The 18,859-nt window shown below is 45.0% G+C and overlaps 1 protein-coding gene across 1 annotated transcript in view; it reads left to right on the top strand.

Annotated features, from left to right (window-relative positions):
• Positions 1–6,967: 6,967 nt before the first annotated feature.
• The window catches only part of CNGB3 (cyclic nucleotide gated channel subunit beta 3), a gene marked incomplete at both ends in the record, with an annotated part of 88,109 nt that continues 76,217 nt past the window's right edge, over positions 6,968–18,859 (top strand). The window contains 2 exons of the mRNA XM_083859665.1: positions 6,968–7,281; positions 8,244–8,541. Of these exons, the coding sequence (XP_083715791.1) occupies positions 6,968–7,281; positions 8,244–8,541 (612 nt within the window). The remainder of the gene's footprint in view (positions 7,282–8,243; positions 8,542–18,859) is intronic.

The following is an 18,859-nucleotide window of genomic DNA, read 5'->3' as shown; positions in this document are numbered from 1 at the left end:
CCTTCTCTGTTAATTTCTCTCCTGCTCCTTACCTTCAGTAAGAGGAAGTAGCAAGCATAAACAGGAAAAAAAAAATCCCTTGCCCTTTGTGCATAACAGAAACTTTAGGAGGGATACTGAGATGTGACAGTGAAATGAGCTCAGCAGAGGCCAGACAGATGGACAGTGGGCTGAAGCTCATGGCATGCAGAGTGAAGCTGAGAGCCAGGTTTATTCAGTTTTCAGGAGAAGGCAAATGGTGACCTAGCTGGAGATGCTGCCTTACAAGGCAGATAAACAATGGAGTCAGACAGTCCTTGGTGATGCACAACAATAAGGTGATGGGTGATAGACACAGGTATTGAGAAAAAAATCACAATGTTGGTGATCAGTCACAAGAACAACTTACCCAGCTGATTATGTTCCTCCTTGAAGTTATTCAAAACTTGACTGGACAAGGTCATGAGCAGATGCCTTAGGCTATCCCAGGATTGGATGAGATAACCTAAAGAAGCCCCTTAGTTACCCTATAATTACAGCTTTTGAACATGCTACTTTATCTGAAAAAGCTGTTTTAAATATATGGATGTGCTGGATGACGCTACTGTACAGAGCAGGTTCCTCACCCTCAACATTGAGTCAGTTTGGGGTTCTGCCAGTGACTTCAGCAGAAGAAAACCCTAGTTTCAAGTATTTACATTTATTCATTGACTCAAGTTTACAACTTCTGATGCTCATAAAGAAATGCTTGAAGTTGTCTACTAAATGTTCTACTTGATTTAAGGCATATGCAAGAGCAAAGTAAACCAAATTCAAGTGACTTGAAACTGCTGTTAATCTCTCTCCATGATGAAATAGCTTGTTTCATCTCAAAACTCATTTAATAGCTTTGCTTTTCTGTCCTGCATTTGCCTCCATCCCTACACTTCATTTTTTTCCACAGTTTTTCTCTACCCCTTCAAAAAGGAAAATAAAGCATGCACTATAAATCAGAATAAGTTTTGCTTTGGTACATACATTTATCAAAAAAAGAACTAGTACAGAATTTCATAGTTTTCATGGCTGCTATTATCCTACTGCAGTCAATACCTCAAGTGGTCTCTTATAGAAAACTCCAAGAAATAGTCAAACACAGAAATCTGTGTACTTCTAACTCTGGGTTTATAACATTTGCTATTACAATACTTGGGTTATGGTTATGTGTTGCCATTGCTTTACACAGATATGCATCAAACCTCACTCAGACTTCAAATGGCCTTTGGGAAGACGCACAGAATTTAGAATCTCAAGTTTTTATGTCATTCTTTTACATCTTTTTGAAGTCCTTCACTCCACTAAGCTATAAAATGAGCAAATAATTTAGATTGTAATGACACAAAAAGACTAGAATTTCTCCCAACAAATATACACCAGGCAGAGAAGGAGAAGAACAAAAATATGTGCATAACCAGCACAGAAGGATTCCCCAGGTATGTTGTCTGATGATCAGAAACAGTATCAATTTAGATGGAGTCAGTTGTTGCAGTACCTATAAGTCAATGAAAATATGACCAATTGCTTTAGGAAGAGGAAAAACTAGCATGGTTACACTGGTGGCATTGCACTCCCACGTAAGGAGTATTCTAATTTGTTTCAATAAATTTCCAAAATAAGGTGTACAAACAGGTCAACCCCCTCCAGTATAGGCTGCTACTCTGAGAGATTGAAGAAAATCGGTACAATCCCTGTTTCTCAGTGTAAAATATGAACATATTAAATCTGTTAGAATTTATAAAAATCAAGCAGTATTCCATGCATGTAATTGGGCAGCATAATTCAAAGTCAGCTTTTGTTTCAGCCTAGTACTGTTTTCTATCTGAAGATGTTAGTAAATAAGGCATTTCTGAATGTGTTAATGACATTTTTAAGTGGCAGCTTAATGGTTTCTGGTTCACTGAATCATATTTGTTTGAAATTTGCATTTCATAATTTCACATTAGTTCCCTAAAAATGATGCTTTAAGAATATCTTTGTAAACCTTCTCTCACTACTGCTAAACATCATAATTTCTTGGCATTTATATGCAAACATCACAGTGTATTAATGAGTAGATTTCTGACTCTTAAGCAATTACTGTACTACTACCAAGGACAATGATTTAGTGGAAACCAGAAGAGATGGAGCTTTTTGACACCAGGTGGACAAGTGTGCCTTATGGGTGCACAACCAGAGGAACATCCAAGGCAGAAGATTGCAGTTGTCTATGTGTCCATGATTCCTGCAGCAAAACCTGCTAAATTTTAGTGCTTTCAGTAACTTACCTAGCCTTATTCCACCACAGATATTCTGAATATTTCTACATTGCTGTGGACAGACTCCAGCTAACTAGGTTTTCTGCAACTGGACCACATGGTACTGGGGCAGGAGCTAGACAATTCAGTTGTAGGGATGAAAGGTTTACTACTGTTTCTAACTCACCCAAACCTATTCCTGCCCTGCACAGAGCTTAGGAAGTGAAGAGAATCTGACAGAAAATAGAACATCAAATATTTTTTAGTGATAACTGAGGTTTTAATAGTGACAAATCAGAAATATACAGATTTTTTTCAGAGGAGGAAGCAGAGCAATTACCCTATTCACATAACACAAGGAATATTGAGGAATCCATCTGAAACTCTGAAAATGCTAAGGTACACAGTTCAAATGCAAGACTACTACTCTTACATTAGAAAATTGTGATAATCATCTTTCAAAGAGAGTTACTGAAGAGACCAAGGGAAAACTATCTCCAATCTTAGTAGGACTGCTTTTTTTCCTGATCTTACATTCTCTTTCTTTCGCTATAATAAGTGGGAAAACTTTTTATGTCTATTTGCCATCCTTTGAATCTCAGTATGCAGGGCTGACCATTTCACCTTTAAATGCTCCAAACACTAGAAACTCAAACCACTAATACCTGCCTTTTGTAAGTGTCATTTTCAGAATGAGACCAAGGTATTTATTTTATTGACTGCATTCTTTGAAGTGCATAGAGAGATATCCTGCAGAGACTAAAGCAACTATATATACTTCCCATGGGTAAAACTGCTGTCATCTTTCTCATATTGCCACTAACTGGCCTGATTACCCTCACAATGGAGCCAATTTTGCACTGGAACTATTCCATTATCTTCAAAAAAGGTTGTCTTCATTTAAATTTAATCTGAGGAGTGTCAGGCTCCAAACATGATTTAATCCACAGAAAATCATACGAAAGTTGAAGTGAGTCTTTTTAAATTTCAAGCTATTTGATTCCATCTCTTTTAAAAGAAAAAAAAATCATCTAGCACCAAAGAAGCAAAGTCAAGAAATTTACCCATCATAATCATTTGAGTTACATAAGCTGTTTTTTCTGCCCTGTACTCCAGTGTTACTAAATTTTTCCAGTTCAAGGGAAATAAAGTTAGCACTGAACAAAATTTGCATTTTTCAGGCTTGAGGTTTCAAACACAAAGCATTTTGAACACTAAACATAAATTCTCCAGAGTTATAACAGTATTACAGAAGTTCATCAAGGTAGAACTAAAAAAACTATCAGCAAGGATTGCTCAAAATAAATTAATGAAACATGAACTATAGTACTGGGATGTACCTTATATTAGATGTATTTATTAGTCTTTCAGGCCTTCCTTTTCTCTTTCCAAAATGTTGATGTGACTTTGTAAGTAGAATCAGTATGGGTCCGAGCACTGACTACACAACATTTGCTTCAAAGGCCCAATTCCTACAAAAAGATATTAAACACACAATGAAAGTCCTAGAGATAGTTCTAAATAGAAAAGTATCTTTTCTTTTTTTTTGCAGGGATGGGAGGAGCGGAGGTGTTGGTAAAGAAGAGTGTGGCCATCACTTTCATCCTGAGTTATTTTCTAAGAAGAAACAGCAAACCTCAGTGTGTAAACTGAGGTGTTTACTGTGTGTAAACAGCACCTCTCCCAAGGAACAAAAAAAATCCCACTTTCAAAACAATTTTGCTTTCATCCTCTAAATTCCAGAGCTGTCCTGCCTCCTACCCCACCACTTTGACAAAGCGCAATCCACCATGCAGTTGGTTGACTCAGAGCTATGGACATAATAATAACTACTCATAGATTTCTTCGCTGGCTGATTTCCGTTTGATCAGTTCACAGTTAATATCTACCTGCAGCATCAGCAGGAACACAAATTCAGACCTCTCTCTTGTATTCTGAGAGGTTTATAACTTTAAGTTTTTATCAGATTTGTCGACACAGGCCAACGTCAAAAATTTCTGGGGTGAGCTAAAGACAGGCAACATGTCCATGTAAGCCTGTTATTATTACCAGGTATTATTAAAAAGTTAGGCTAAAAGCATTATCACTTTGTTATTGCAATCAATACTGTTCTGTTACACTTTGTCTCATTTGTATCGAGTAGCTGTAAAATTACAGAAATTCTGAACGAGTATATCCTGTAAATCCCAACAAAACACTGTTTATCATGTCCTTGAAGTACTTTCCTCTTCTGATTCTGGGAAAACTTTTTATGATGTTCTAACAGCTTAATGCAATGGTCCATGTAACTTAAGCCTTAAATTGAAGCAGAACAATGGAAATGCTATGTTTGCAGTACTATTTATTTGACCTGAGATTGCCTTGGGATTTTATTGTAAGTTTGGAGGCTGCAGAGCTCCGAAAGAAGCTTTTAGCAATTAGCTAATTTACTGTTTTTGGACATATCCTGAAAGGTAGAGATACACAATTCATTTTTATTTCTTAGCTCAGACTTGGACTCTTTTATGCTTACATTGGCAAACACAAAATCATTTACAAGCAGAATTGTGGTGGTGCTTAAATTCAATTCCAATTGGGTTTTTACTGCTCCAGTCTGGTTTTATAATTTGTGTTTTATAATTTTGTAATTATTACTATTGTTTAAGATGGCCTCTCCTTCCCTCTCCTTCTCTCCTTCTCTCCTTCTCTCCTTCCCCCAGACTTTCCCGCCAAAACCTTGGTTGTCCTGGTAACCCTATCCCATAATAGTTGTTTACCACTTTTCTGTTAAGTGTCAATCTTTAAGTTATATAACTTCCCCACCCCCTCATCATGTATTCCTCCTCCCCAAGTTACTTATTATTGGTTCAAAAGTTGTGCATTCCCTCATTATACATTGGCAAAAGGTTGTGATTGGTCCCACGCAATCCCACCCCTGTAACCCACTCAATAAAGAGCCGTGCCATCTCGAGGCCAGGGTCTCTCCTCGGAGCGCTGCCTTGGGGAACATGCACCCCTTGGTTGCACATCCTGAGAGTCCCGCCTTTCTATTCTGCGCACTATCCGCACCGTGGTCGGGTTTGCCCACGCCTCTGGCAAAGTGGCCCCCTGGATGTGGTGGCGGCAGGGCTGGCCGGAGCTGCACCCATTGGAAAAGCCGAACCACTGCAGGCTGGCGCCCAACGTGGGGCTGTCACGCGTGGGCGAAGAGCTGACAACTCGACGGCAACGGCTCTGACGCGGCGCACGCGGTTTGAGAGCGTCGCGATTGAATCCGGTCGATCGGGACCTTTACGGATTTTTCATTGTCGTCGCGCCTCCTGGTGGAAGCAGCCTTCAGGTGCGCTCCCGGGAGGAAGGAGAGGGTAGCTCTGCAGCACCCAGTGGAGTCCTCTTCAGTGCGGATCCATCCCCAGACCAAACCGTCGTACCCACGCAGGAACCAAGGGAAGGGTAAGAGTGAGCCCCTAGCCCTCACCCTACCCAAAAAGGGGGATCCAGCCCAGGAGTGACTGTCCTGGGGGGATCAGCCGCGCGGCGCCCGGGGGGGGGGGTTGTTTTCCTCTCTCGGGTTTTTGTTTCGAGGTTCCTGGTTTTATTTTGTTTTGTTGGTTTGTGTTTTGTGTTTCGGCGGCTCCGAGCTGGTGCGCCTGAGCCCAGATCAGGAAACCGCGCTCGGTGATCGGGGGGAGCGACACGGGGCGCGCCGCGGGAGGGACCGGGGCCGCGAGACGGGAGCGACACGGCCGAGTCCGTGGTGTAGTGGTTAGGGCTCGGCGCTCTCACCGCTGCGACCCGGGTTCGATTCCCGGTCAGGCCGGTTGCCCCGGGACCGGGACCGCGGGAGCGGCGGGACCGGAGCGGCGCCGTGCTCGTTCCTTGGCCGGCCCGGGCGCGGGAGACCGGGGTTCGATTCCCCGACGGGAAGCCAGAGCCACTCCCGCTTTTGGTCTGCGCACGGGCGACAGACGCGGTTTAAAGTGGGCTTTTTTGTTTTACGAGGCACCTCCGGGGCGGAGGCAGTGGGGGGGTACTGCCTGACCGGAGTTTATCGTGCTGGGATTCGATTTTTAGTTTATTTTTGTGTTGCGGTACGGTTTGGAAGTTAAGAATGGGTGCCAAGCTCTCGGCAGAGCAGAAAGGCGTGTTTCGTTGTTTTGTTGGCGTTCTCAGTTTTAATAATGTTAAGTTTTCCGAAGGAGAGCTGAAGCGTTTTGTGCGCACGCTCTTTCTGCACTTCCCCAAGACTACGCCGGAGGTTGTGACGGAGCTCCGATTTTGGGAACCCGTTGTTTTAAAACTTACCAAATTGGCTGCCTCCGGAGACAAAAAAGCAGCGAAATATCTATTCTGGTCCCAACAGATTCGGACCGCCGTAAAAAATATGAAAGGAGTGCAGAAAGAGCGGTCTCCCGGAGAAAGTTCTGTTTCCCCCCGTTGTTCCCGTTCTGTGTCCCGTTCCCCCTCACCCCGCCGCGGCATCCTCAAGAGTGCAGCGGGCGAACCCCAGCCCGCCAGCCCTGGCCCCTTCAGGACGCCATCCCCCCGCCCGGGGCAGACAAGGCAGTCTGCCCGGGACATCCGACGGAGCCCTGGCCACGCTCCCGAGGAATTTTCCCTTCCCCGAACCTCCCTAAACAAACCCCGAGTTCGGTTCAGTGTAAATGGAGGAGAATGCACACAGAATGCCCGCGCGGAGCCAGGCGGCGCCCGCGCGGGAGGCGCGGGGGAGAACGCGCATGGCGACCACGTGGCAAGCGCACGTGGCGCTTATGCGGAAGAGCCGCATGGCGATCGCGTGGCAAGCGCACGCGGCGCTTATGCGGAAAAGCCGCATAGCAACCACGTGGCAGAGGCACGCGGCGCCCATGCGGAAGGCGCACGCGGCGTCCATGCGGAAGGCGCGCGCGGCGGCCACGCGGGAGAGCCGCGTGGCGGCCACGCGGGAGAGGCACAGGCACGCAGCGCTCGCGCGGCAGAGGCGCGGAATGGCGGCGGCCGCATGGCGCGATCGTCCTCTTTGTCCACCCTGCCCGCCAGCCCGCTGCCGGAGGTGCCGCTCGCCGCCGCCGCCATGGCCCCGCTCCCGTTCCCTTCCCCTTCCCAGTCTCCCAAGTTTTCTCCCACCAACCCTTTTCTGTCCCCTTCCACTCTTCCCCGAGGCTGTCCCTCTCCTGAAACCCCTTCCTATGACCCCCCCACCTGCCGCTCCTCCCGAGTCTCCACCCAAAACCACTCCTCCGAAGGCGTGTCTTTCCCGGACCCTGACACGCCCCCCTCCCGTCGCAGGCCACTCCCCTCGGTGACGCCCAAGTCCCGCCCACTGCCTCCCGGTTCCCACGCCCCTTCTTCCGGTTCCCACGCTTGGGGCTTGGAGGGGGAGGGGTGGGATCCAGGAAGTGATGACCCCCATGTCCCTTTTCTTGCTCCGGTTACCTACAGGAGGGGTAGGGGAGGGCATGAGGAGGCAAAATGGCAGCAATTGTCCCAGAACGTGGTCAGGGAACTCATGAAGGCCCTCAAGGAGTACGGCCGCATGAGTCCGTACTTCCTTGGCTTGTTAGATGGCCAGATTACCGGGAGTGATGTAGTCCCACATGACATCAAGTACCTTTTCCGGTGCTTGCATTCCAGAACTGAGTATCAGCTCTGGTTTGCAACCTGGAAAAGGCACTTGCAGGACGCCCTCCCAGGTTGGTCGAATGACCCTGACACAGCTGTGGACAATGAGGGAAACATAATAACGCTGTCACATGTCATGGGCGAGGGTGATTGGGAAACGCCTCAAAAGCAAGCCGCAGGACTTCCCAAGCCGTTGTTAACGCAGATTGCTAAGGTTGCTGTGAAAGCGTTTTCCACCATGCGGCCTTCCGGCCCCATGGAATCCTATTTAGATATTTTTCAGGGACCTCAGGAAAACTTCCTGCTGTTTATGGAAAGGCTAACGGTAGCTGTAGAGCAGCAGGAAGACGACGAGTTGGCGAGGAAACGGCTGGTCACATCCTTGGCATTCAGGCATGCCAATCAGATATGTAAACAGGCGATGCTGACCTTGCCAAGGAAACCCAAGCCAACGTTGCAAGACTACGTAGAGGTCGTCACAGAGATAGTCCCTCTGATAACGCCGGGGCGTCCTGAAAAACAGGAACACCGGAAGAAAGCCATCAACGTTGCAGCAACCGCAGCGACCTCAACCCCTCAACAGGACAACGCGGCCGTCACACATAAAACACCCAGACAAGGGAGATACCCGTCAAAGGGCGCAGCAGACAGACCCTGCGCCTTATGCGGGAAGCTAGGCCACTGGTGGCAAGCATGCCCCCTGAGACAGGAGTTTCAGGAATTCAAACAACAAAAAGAGGGGGGAGGAGGAGGAGGTGGAAGGGGAGGAAGCTCCCAGTCAAAAAACGAATAAGGGAGTGCGGAGCCGCCCAGTGCGATGACCCCAATCGGGCGGCCCAAGCCGGGGGAGGGGGAATGGGGAATGTTGATTTGAGTTGCACCGGACATTGTATTTTAACGGACTTGACTTTTTCTTCCCAGGGACAGCGGAGGAATTCTCTGCAAGGTCCAGGGGGAAATTCACCGGACGAGACAAGAAACTCCCCTTTGAGGAGTCTTTCACCTGATGATCCTGACCCAAATGTGCCTGTTCCTTTCGCAGGAAAGTCCTTGACGACAACAAGCGAAGGAGTGCCCTTTCATCTTGAATTATCTGATGCCCTGTGGATCCGTGATGATGAATGGCACCGTGTGGCGGTATCTAAAAATCGAGGTACCTGGCACAAAATTGGCACAACATATGTAGTCATGGGGGATTGTAAACATACCCCGCCGGAGATCGAGATTGTTCCCCAAACCACTCCTGCGGATCCCGAGTGGTTTGAACTCTGGCTCCGCTGCACGAGTCCACCCATTTATCTGTCAAAGGGACAGATAGTCGCCCAGGCAATACCATCACTCCCCGAAAGGGTGTGTCCCGAGGGCGACTGCAGGACCTGCCACCCCCAGATAAGCACAGTCATAAACATTACACATGACAGACCTGAGGAGGTGTGCAAATTAAGGGTGGGCGGGGAGACCACCATCATTAAGGGTCTCCTTGACTCGGGGGCGGACGTAACGGTGATCCCGGAACACCTATAGCCGTCACGTTGGCCGTTGCAAACAGTAGTTGAGCAAGTTGAGGGTGTTGGAGGACTTCAATTGGCAAAAAAATCTGAAAACATGGTACAAATTAAGGGGTCCAATGGGCAATTGGCCAACATCCAGCCTTTTGTTTTAAACTACAAAGCACCCCTGTGGGGGAGAGATGTCCTGGCCCAGTGGGGGGCAACAATTGAATTCCCTGACCCTCCACAAAATTTTTGGGCTGCGGTCACTGAACGGCGCCCCACCCAAAAACTGAATTGGAAAACAGATTCTCCAGTTTGGGTGGAGCAGTGGCCGCTTTCTAAAGAAAAATTAAAAGCACTGAATGAGCTCGTGGAAGAGCAACTCCGAAAGGGTCACATAGAGGAGACCACCTCTCCTTGGAACACCCCGGTGTTCGTGATACAGAAATCCGACAAGACCCGATGGAGGCTTCTCCAGGACCTCAGACAAATTAATGAAGTCATCGAGGACATGGGCTCTCTCCAACCAGGGATGCCTTCCCCAACCATGTTGCCCCAAAATTATAATCTGGCAGTAATTGACATCAAAGACTGCTTTTTTCAAATTCCTCTTCACCCCGACGATGCTCCGCGGTTTGCGTTCTCGGTTCCTAACATCAACCGAGAGGCCCCAAGGAAGAGGTATCACTGGCGGGTTCTTCCCCAAGGAATGAAAAATTCTCCCGCCATTTGCCAGTGGTACGTGTCTTCCTTGCTGACCCCCGTGCGTGCAGCTGCACACCAGGCCATCATCTTTCATTATATGGATGATGTGCTCGTGTGTGCCCCCAGCGACGATCTGTTGACGCATGCGCTTGACCTGACAGTGTCTGCACTGGTTGCTGCAGGGTTCGAGTTGCAGGAAGCAAAAATTCAAAAGATGCCACCATGGAAATATCTTGGCCTCGAAATTAATAAGCGGACCATTGTTCCGCAAAAATTGGCCATCCAAACCAAAATTGAGACCTTAGCGGATGTGCACCAGCTGTGTGGGGCTTTGAACTGGGTGAGGCCTTGGCTGGGTCTTACCACCGAGGACCTAGCACCTCTTTTCAATTTATTGAAAGGGGGAGAGGGGCTGAGTTCCCCTAGGTCACTCACCCCGGAGGCACAGAAAGCACTGGAAAAGGTTCAAGAGTTGATGTCCACCAGACAGGCAAATCGATGCCATGCTGATTTGCCTTTCCGCTTTGTCATTCTAGGAAATCTGCCGCACCTCCATGGAATGATATTCCAATGGGACAACGGGGTGACCAGCATACCCCGGAAGGACCGAGGCGGGAGAGATCCTCTTCTTATTATAGAGTGGGTCTTTCTCAGCCACCACAGGTCCAAGAGGATGACACGCCCACAGGAATTGATGGCTGAACTGATCCGGAAGGCCAGAGTCCGCATTAGAGAACTGGCTGGTTGCGACTTTGAGGTGATCCACGTACCAATTCGGTTGAATTCGGGCCAAATTTCAAAGGCAATGTTAGAGCACTTGCTTCAAGAGAACGAAGCACTTCAGTTTGCCCTGGACAGTTACACTGGTCAAATTTCAATCCATCGGCCTGCCCACAAAATTTTTAATTCGGATGCTCAATTTAAATTAAATTTAAGGAGTGTTCAGAGCGAAAGACCGCTCGAAGCCTTGACAGTTTTCACAGACGTGTCCGGAGGGTCCCACAAGTCAGTGGTGACTTGGAAAGATCCTCAGACTCAGCAGTGGGAGTCTGACGTTGCTGAGGTGGAAGGATCCCCTCAGATTGCTGAGTTGGCCGCAGTCGTCCGGGCCTTCGAAAGGTTCTCTGAACCATTTAATTTGGTAACCGATTCGAGCTATGTAGCAGGTGTAGTGTCCAGAGCGGAGAACTCAGTTCTCCAAGAAGTGACTAACATTGCTCTGTTTAAGTTGCTCTCGAAGCTGGTAAGGCTAATCTCCCACCGAGAGCAACCGTTTTACGTGATGCACACCAGGTCGCACACGGATTTGCCGGGGTTCATAGCGGAGGGAAACAGGAGGGCTGATGCTCTTGCTGCCCCTGTCGAGAAGGCCCCGCTGCCCGACGTTTTCCAGCAGGCAAAGCTCAGCCACCAACTCTTCCATCAGAATGTGCCAGGTCTGGTCCGAGGATTCAAACTGACCCGAGATCAGGCCAAGGCCATTGTGGCGACCTGTCCCAGCTGCCAGCGACATGCAGTCCCAACCCTGCATGCCGGGGTGAACCCCCGAGGGCTGAGCAGCAATGAGGTATGGCAGATGGACGTTACTCATGTCTCCCAGTTTGGGAGGCTGAAGTACGTCCATGTGTCTGTGGACACCTTTTCTGGAGCAGTCTATGCCTCCGCCCACACAGGGGAGAAAGCAGGGGATGTCATTAAACACCTCCTCCAAGCCTTCTCTTTCCTAGGCATCCCTAAGGTCATCAAATCGGATAACGGGCCAAGCTATGTTTCCAAGGAGTTCCGCAACTTCCTCCAGCAATGGGGAGTAGAACACAAGACCGGCATCCCCTACTCCCCGACAGGCCAAGCAATTGTGGAGAGGACACACCAAAACATCAAAAGAGTCCTCAATCAACAGGGACAAATTCTAAAATTGGAGTCACCCCAAATTCGATTAGCCAGGGCCTTGCACACAATTAATTTTCTAAATTGTTCATTCGAATTTATGAATCCCCCAATAATTAGGCACTTTGGAGGGAACCCAAATTTAAAATTAGAGTCTAAACCGCCAGTTCTCGTCAAGGACCCGGAGACCATGAGAATGGAAGGTCCACACGATTTAATCACTTGGGGACGCGGGTACGCCTGCGTATCGACACCCACCGGACTTAAATGGGTGCCGGCCAAGTGGGTGAAACCTTATATTCCCAAGGCCTCCAAGGAGTCAGATCATCAAGTGAAAAATGTAGCTTGGCGAAGAAAAAGGAAGCCTGTTGGTCCGGAGGAAGAGAGGTCCGCTCCTTCCTTCCCCATTCCTCACTGGCTTTTTGTTAATTAATTTATTTTGTTACTCCTAATTTTGTTTTTGTTACTCATCATTGAAATTGCGTTTGGCATCATCCGACGATTCACTCGAAAAGCCATCACTGCAGCCACCTCTTCACTCAGCGTGAACAACGTCTGGGCCAGTGTTCCTCCCGTCGAAGAGATTGAGATGCAGCAACTCCCGCCATGGGAAGATGAGGAATACCCTGACCCAGAAGACTTTTGTACCGGAGACTGATGACGAGAGGTGGCTCATGGAACAAGAACAGTTTCAGGAAATCTATCCCCCGAACAGATACTACTAAAATCCATCACAAAAAAATAAAAAAGGGGGAGATGTGGTGGTGCTTAAATTCAATTCCAATTGGGTTTTTACTGCTCCAGTCTGGTTTTATAATTTGTGTTTTATAATTTTGTAATTATTACTATTGTTTAAGATGGCCTCTCCTTCCCTCTCCTTCTCTCCTTCTCTCCTTCTCTCCTTCCCCCAGACTTTCCCGCCAAAACCTTTGTTGTCCTGGTAACCCTATCCCATAATAGTTGTTTACCACTTTTCTGTTAAGTGTCAAACTTTAAGTTATATAACTTCCCCACCCCCTCATCATGTATTCCTCCTCCCCAAGTTACTTATTATTGGTTCAAAAGTTGTGCATTCCCTCATTATACATTGGCAAAAGGTTGTGATTGGTCCCACGCAATCCCACCCCTGTAACCCACTCAATAAAGAGCCGTGCCATCTCGAGGCCAGGGTCTCTCCTCGGAGCGCTGCCTTGGGGAACATGCACCCCTTGGTTGCACATCCTGAGAGTCCCGCCTTTCTATTCTGCGCACTATCCGCACCGTGGTCGGGTTTGCCCACGCCTCTGGCAAAGTGGCCCCCTGGATGTGGTGGCGGCAGGGCTGGCCGGAGCTGCACCCATTGGAAAAGCCGAACCACTGCGCAGAATAAATAACAACTTTCCAAGAAAGTAGTGAGGCTCAAAAATGAAAGGACTACAACAGTTAGCTAGAAAAGTTTGCATGTAGGACTGTTATTACTTAATTTCACAGTGAGGGATACCCTCAGAAAAAAAAAACCAAAACTGTTATTGTTCAGTATTACAAAACAGAATAGCACACATCAAGAATTTTTACACCTTTGGAATAAGGAGCGCTAAGAAAAAGCTAATCTGCAATGAAGTACTATCCACCTTATGCATGAGCATGTTGAATGGTCACCTGGCACAGATTTCCTTCAGAAATAGCGTCCATCATCTCTTAATCAAGTCAAGTTCTATGGTTGAAGCTACTTTTCTTAAAATTTCATACCATAAATCAAGGAGATTTGAAAAAAAATACCAAGTTGATCCTGACATAACCTCTTTGCCGTTCAGGTCTCACTCATACTCTTTTTTTCTATTAAAAAGTCATCCCTTGATTAAATAACATTTCCTATCAGATTCTGCATGTGCTTTTTCAGGAAAAGTCCAGTTTTGTTGAAGCAAGAGGTTATCATGCAAAAAATTCCATACTAACTCTAATCCAGTTCTCTTCCTTGAGGTCCCAACAAGATTCATTCCTGCTATGCTTTCACCGTAACTTCAAACTGGCTATGCTGCGGTCCTAGAAGTCCTGAGTTCCTTAAGTAGCTGCCCCAGAGATATTTTGCCCATCTGAAAGACACCGAAAGCTGAAGCTTTTGCCCTCCCTGTATCAAAATGTCTGCTCTTGAAGCTGATATGAGCAGCAGCCACATGGCAGAAGTTTTAAAGCACTCAGAATTCTCAGATGTCCTTCGGGTCCCCTCCTGCTCTCCGCAGCACACGAATCAAAATTCTACTGTGAAACTGAATTGAGACATATCACCATCCAAAATCAATCAAAAAGAAAAGAAATTCATCACTCAATGAGTAGCATTCAAACAATTTGTTTTGTTGGGAGATACAAACCTCTGAAAATATAGTATTCAATATATATGGCATATGCAATACAATGCTATGTGAAAGCTTATTTATCTGACAGTAGCCTTAACAATAAATAAAATGGACTTGACAAGGACAGACTTCATGATGCAGCACTTCATTCTTCTGTCTCAGAACAATGGATAAAAATTCATCCATTCCTAAATGGGTCTTTCTACTAAGAACTCCTATTAACCTCTTGTGAACCTTTTTTAAAATGAAGAGCATTGAAAATGTTCTAACCAGTAAATGGTGAAAATGTGAAATAAATGTTGCAGAAACACAAATCCACTGGCATTTGCTCTTTGAAATGTTTCACTTTCCATGGATTTGAAGGCAAGGACCTTATTCCCTTCACAATAGATATAATTTGAGTGATTGATTTGTGTGGTTGAAAATTGAATTTAGTGTTTTTGAAATAGGGTGCTAAACAAAGCATAATATATTTGAGCTTACTTCTGTTTATAGCTCATTAACTGCTCCACTATCTTGCTTTTAAAAATGCAGCAATTTTTTCCCTCTACTTATTGTCAGCTCCTCTAGAAAACTGTGTGTCTTGTTTAATGATTTTCTTCTCAGAACATCTTTCAAGTAATTTAAAACTTTTTCTCTTAAATAAAAAAAAAATATGAAAAATGCTATAAAAATCTGATCCCAAGGGATTGCAAGACTTATGTTCCTATCCAAATACAAAATCTCATCATGGACACAGTACAGTCCTTTATTCACAAATTCTATGGGATTATTGGAAAGCATTAAACATATATACACAGGGTACTTACTGTGTATATATAATTCTAATCAGTAAAAACACCAAGAGAGAAAAATTATATAGAACAGAGAAAGGACACAGCTCCTGAGTTTATGGCTTCTGAAACATAATCCACAGAGAAATAAACTGTTTTATTTGTTTAATTTGTTTTTATTCCCAAGAAGACATTGAGAGGTGAGATCAACACCCCAGAAGGAAGGGATGCACCCAGAGGACTTTGACAGTCTTGAGACACGGGTCTGTGAGAATCCAATGAAGTTCAACAAGGCCAAATGCAAGTGCTTGCATCTGGGTTGGGGCAATCCAATCACAAATACAGGCTGGGTGAGGAATGGATTGAGATCAGACCTCGTCAGAAAGACTGGGAGATGTTGGTTGAATAGAAGCTTGACATGCCTTGGCATCACATGCTTGAGCCCAGAAAGCCATCTGTACCCTGCACCCAAAGAAAAGTGACCAGTAGGATGTGGACAGGCTGCAGCAAGTCCAGATGAGGGCCATGAAGATGGTCAGAGGGATGGAAACCTGGAACAAGTTGACCAGAGATGCTGTGGATGCCCCATTCCTGGAAGTGTTTAAGAACAAGTTGGAGGGGGCTTTGAGCATGCTGGCCTAGTGGAAGATATCCCTGTCCATGGGAAGGGATTGGAATGGTATGATCATCACATTTCCTTCCAACCCAGGCCATTCTGTGACTCTATGATAACAGTCCATCTTTTCCCAAATGAAAGTACAGGAAAAAGACAGACACATTACCCCAACCACCCTTCCAAGTTATTCTTCGAACTTTGCAAAGAGCAAAATATTGAAGAGCAACTGTGGTCTTCCATTTTACAGAAAGGAAAAGACATAAAAAGATGGTGCAAGAGAACTCTATACTGCAAATTATGCTAAGAGCAGGACCTGGTGACTTAGTCCAGAACACAGAAAAACTGTTCATCTTCCAAGATGAGAAGGAAATAGAGATGGACACTCTCATCCCCGAGTGCTCATGCCTTCTGTGCTATGACATTATGGAGTTAACATGCATTACTGAACAAAATTTGTCCATCGATTAGAGAACAAATCTCTGTATTCAAATTCTTGTGGCTTTGCTACAAGACCTCTAAGAGACCATGTCAGACACTCATCTGCATTGTCCAACTCAAGAATTCATTTGTCCTGATGCCTTTCATAATGTTGTGAGAAGAAAGGCATAAACGACCCTATTCTCCCTTCAGGAGGCCTACTGCTCCCCCTTCAGATAGTTGGGATGAATCTCAGCCTCTGCACTGCTTTAAAACAAAGCAAAGACATAAGAATAAACATGCTACATTTAGATGAACATATAGAGGTTTTTAATACAGTGTTTATTGTCAAATAAAATTATTTTCCACTTTTTCATTTTTAAATTCATCGGACAGGTGTGTGACAAAGAATAAATCAACATAAATAGAGTAAATAAAATATAAAACAAGATTAAGAAACAATTAATAAACCAAAAAGAGTTGGCAAGAAAGTGACATTATTTGGACCCTGATATTTATCAAAGGCTAAAACATAGTAGGTGGCTGAGGTTATTGTATTTTTCTACTAAGTAAGAACAGTTTCTTGTCAGATTCTGGAGGCAGTAAGCATCTCAAAGCCATTTTTAGCTTTGCCTGCAATTAGGCTGCTGAATCTAATGGGAATGCATAAAATCCCCTGTGTAGCTCATCTTGTAGGATGTATTTATTTCATGTTTTTGTGTTACATAGCAGTACAGCAAAACCTGCTTGCTCTAACTAAAAAAAAAAAACTTAAGAAACATCTATATTGAAACGTTTGCATATCCTGAATGAAATACTCATTTCACTTAGAAATCGCAAAATTTAATTTTCAGTCTATGTTGAAAGAAACTGTAAACATTACATTATCTTAATAAACAGGCTGCTTCTTCTGTGAGTCCAGGATCATACTTGCATACTTAGAAAATATTTGGTGGTTTTTTACCTCTTTTTGTCTATCAAAATACAGACAGCTGAGAGTATATGAAAAAAGTACACTCTTGTCCAGTGGACGGTGGTACAATGATCTGACAATTTTCCCATCACTTGTGCTCCACTAAAGCAGGAGCAGTGTCAAAAGCAGACATTGGTTATTTGTAAAAAATAGCAGGATAAGTCAGTAACTTAACTACTGGCTACATAGCTTTTCAGAAAAACATTGAGATGGGAGAGTGTAAACCTAAACTTTTACTAATGCCTAAGATGAAGATTGATTAATTTCCAGAAGACTGCAATACGTACCCATAAACTTTAATAAAGAAGCGAGACCTTGATGACACAAGAGGTGTCTTCTCATCCAACATTATCTACTAGAATAAATTAATACATGAAGAGTTGTAAGTAGTATTCAGCAGGAGAGTAGAGGCTGCAGCAGGAAACTCTAAATCTATAGCATTTGGTTGTAAATTCACCTGGCCCCTAAGAGTTCATTATTACAATCGTGAAAGGTATTTCTGTGTGCCTTATACTGTAACAGCCATTCAGTAGTTATTGACTTGAAAGAGAGGTAAGCCATGAAACCTCTTTGCAGATCTAACACTTAGCTCTTATCAAAGAATAGAGCACTCCAAATTACTGCCATGGAAAGGATGCACTCAGTCTTTTGCTGGGGCTGCAGCACTACCTTCAAAACTGCTCAATGTGTGCATTGTTAAATAGCAGGACTTTTCAACTCATGGTCTAAAAACCAGTTTTGCTCAATTATCAGAAAAAACATATCTGTCTACAAGGCCATTGTCATCCCTTGCATGGTCTAAATATACTTCTTATCCAAAAACCTAGCTGAAGAGCTGAGACTGTGATTTGCATTGTGCAAGAAGCTCCACTTACTATTAGAATTTGCTGCTGCTCCTGCTAATAGAGCACCAGTAGATATCCCAAAACAGCACAATCATCTTGTAAATCAGCTTGTTCAGACTGCTTTCTCTCTGGCAGATTTGACAGACAAAACATGAAAAGATTATAGAAGATTAACAGAAAATAAATTTGAGGAAGTTGGTGAAGGAGACCTGCTGTAACAACTGGTGTGTTTTTTAAGCAGGACACAGCATTGGAGCTCTGATAGGAGGAGCAGGTCCAGTGGTTTCAGAACAAAATGATCCTGGATCTCAGGATCCTCTGGCACTGGCATTGTAGGAATCAATATTGTCCTGGGCCATAGTGTAGGATGTACACAAAGTATTTATTCTATCACCATCTTCATGAACTGTTAAACCAGGTGGGGCAGTGCCCTAGTGTTGGGCTGTCTTCTGCTAATGGCCCATTAAGCCCTTGCCCACGACTCACAGGTAACTCCCTCCAGGGGTTATCTCTGTTAATGGGCCATCAAGGACCCATTTCACAACTCATCATCCCATTGTAAGATGCTCCACCCAGGGGGAGGAGCCAAGCATTCCCACCTGGATATAAGCTGGGATTTGGGACAGTACAAGCAGCCCTTACCCACTGGATTCCCAGAGGACCAGAGATCCCAGACCTTTCTACAGGATCACTGCTTCAGGAAGAGCACCTCACCTGGACTTCTTCCACCATCGTGCTCAGGTTGTATTCTGACTCTGTCAGTGGTCCTTTGTGTTATTGCATTTATTTTATTTTATTTTTACCTTTTTACCTTTCTTCTTATTAAATTGTATCTCTGACTTGGAGCCTCTCACTCGTTTTGCTTTCAAACCACGACAAATATGAAATACCCAAGAAAGAATATTTAGTCATTTTAAACAAGCTGAAGAGGGAAATCAGAAGATTTAAGAGACATTTTGCAAAATGG

Source organism: Zosterops lateralis, assembly GCF_965231275.1.
Source record: "Zosterops lateralis genome assembly, chromosome: 1".
In the NCBI taxonomy this organism is placed as follows: Eukaryota; Metazoa; Chordata; class Aves; order Passeriformes; family Zosteropidae; genus Zosterops; species Zosterops lateralis.
This window is presented reverse-complemented; position numbering and strand designations above follow the sequence as displayed.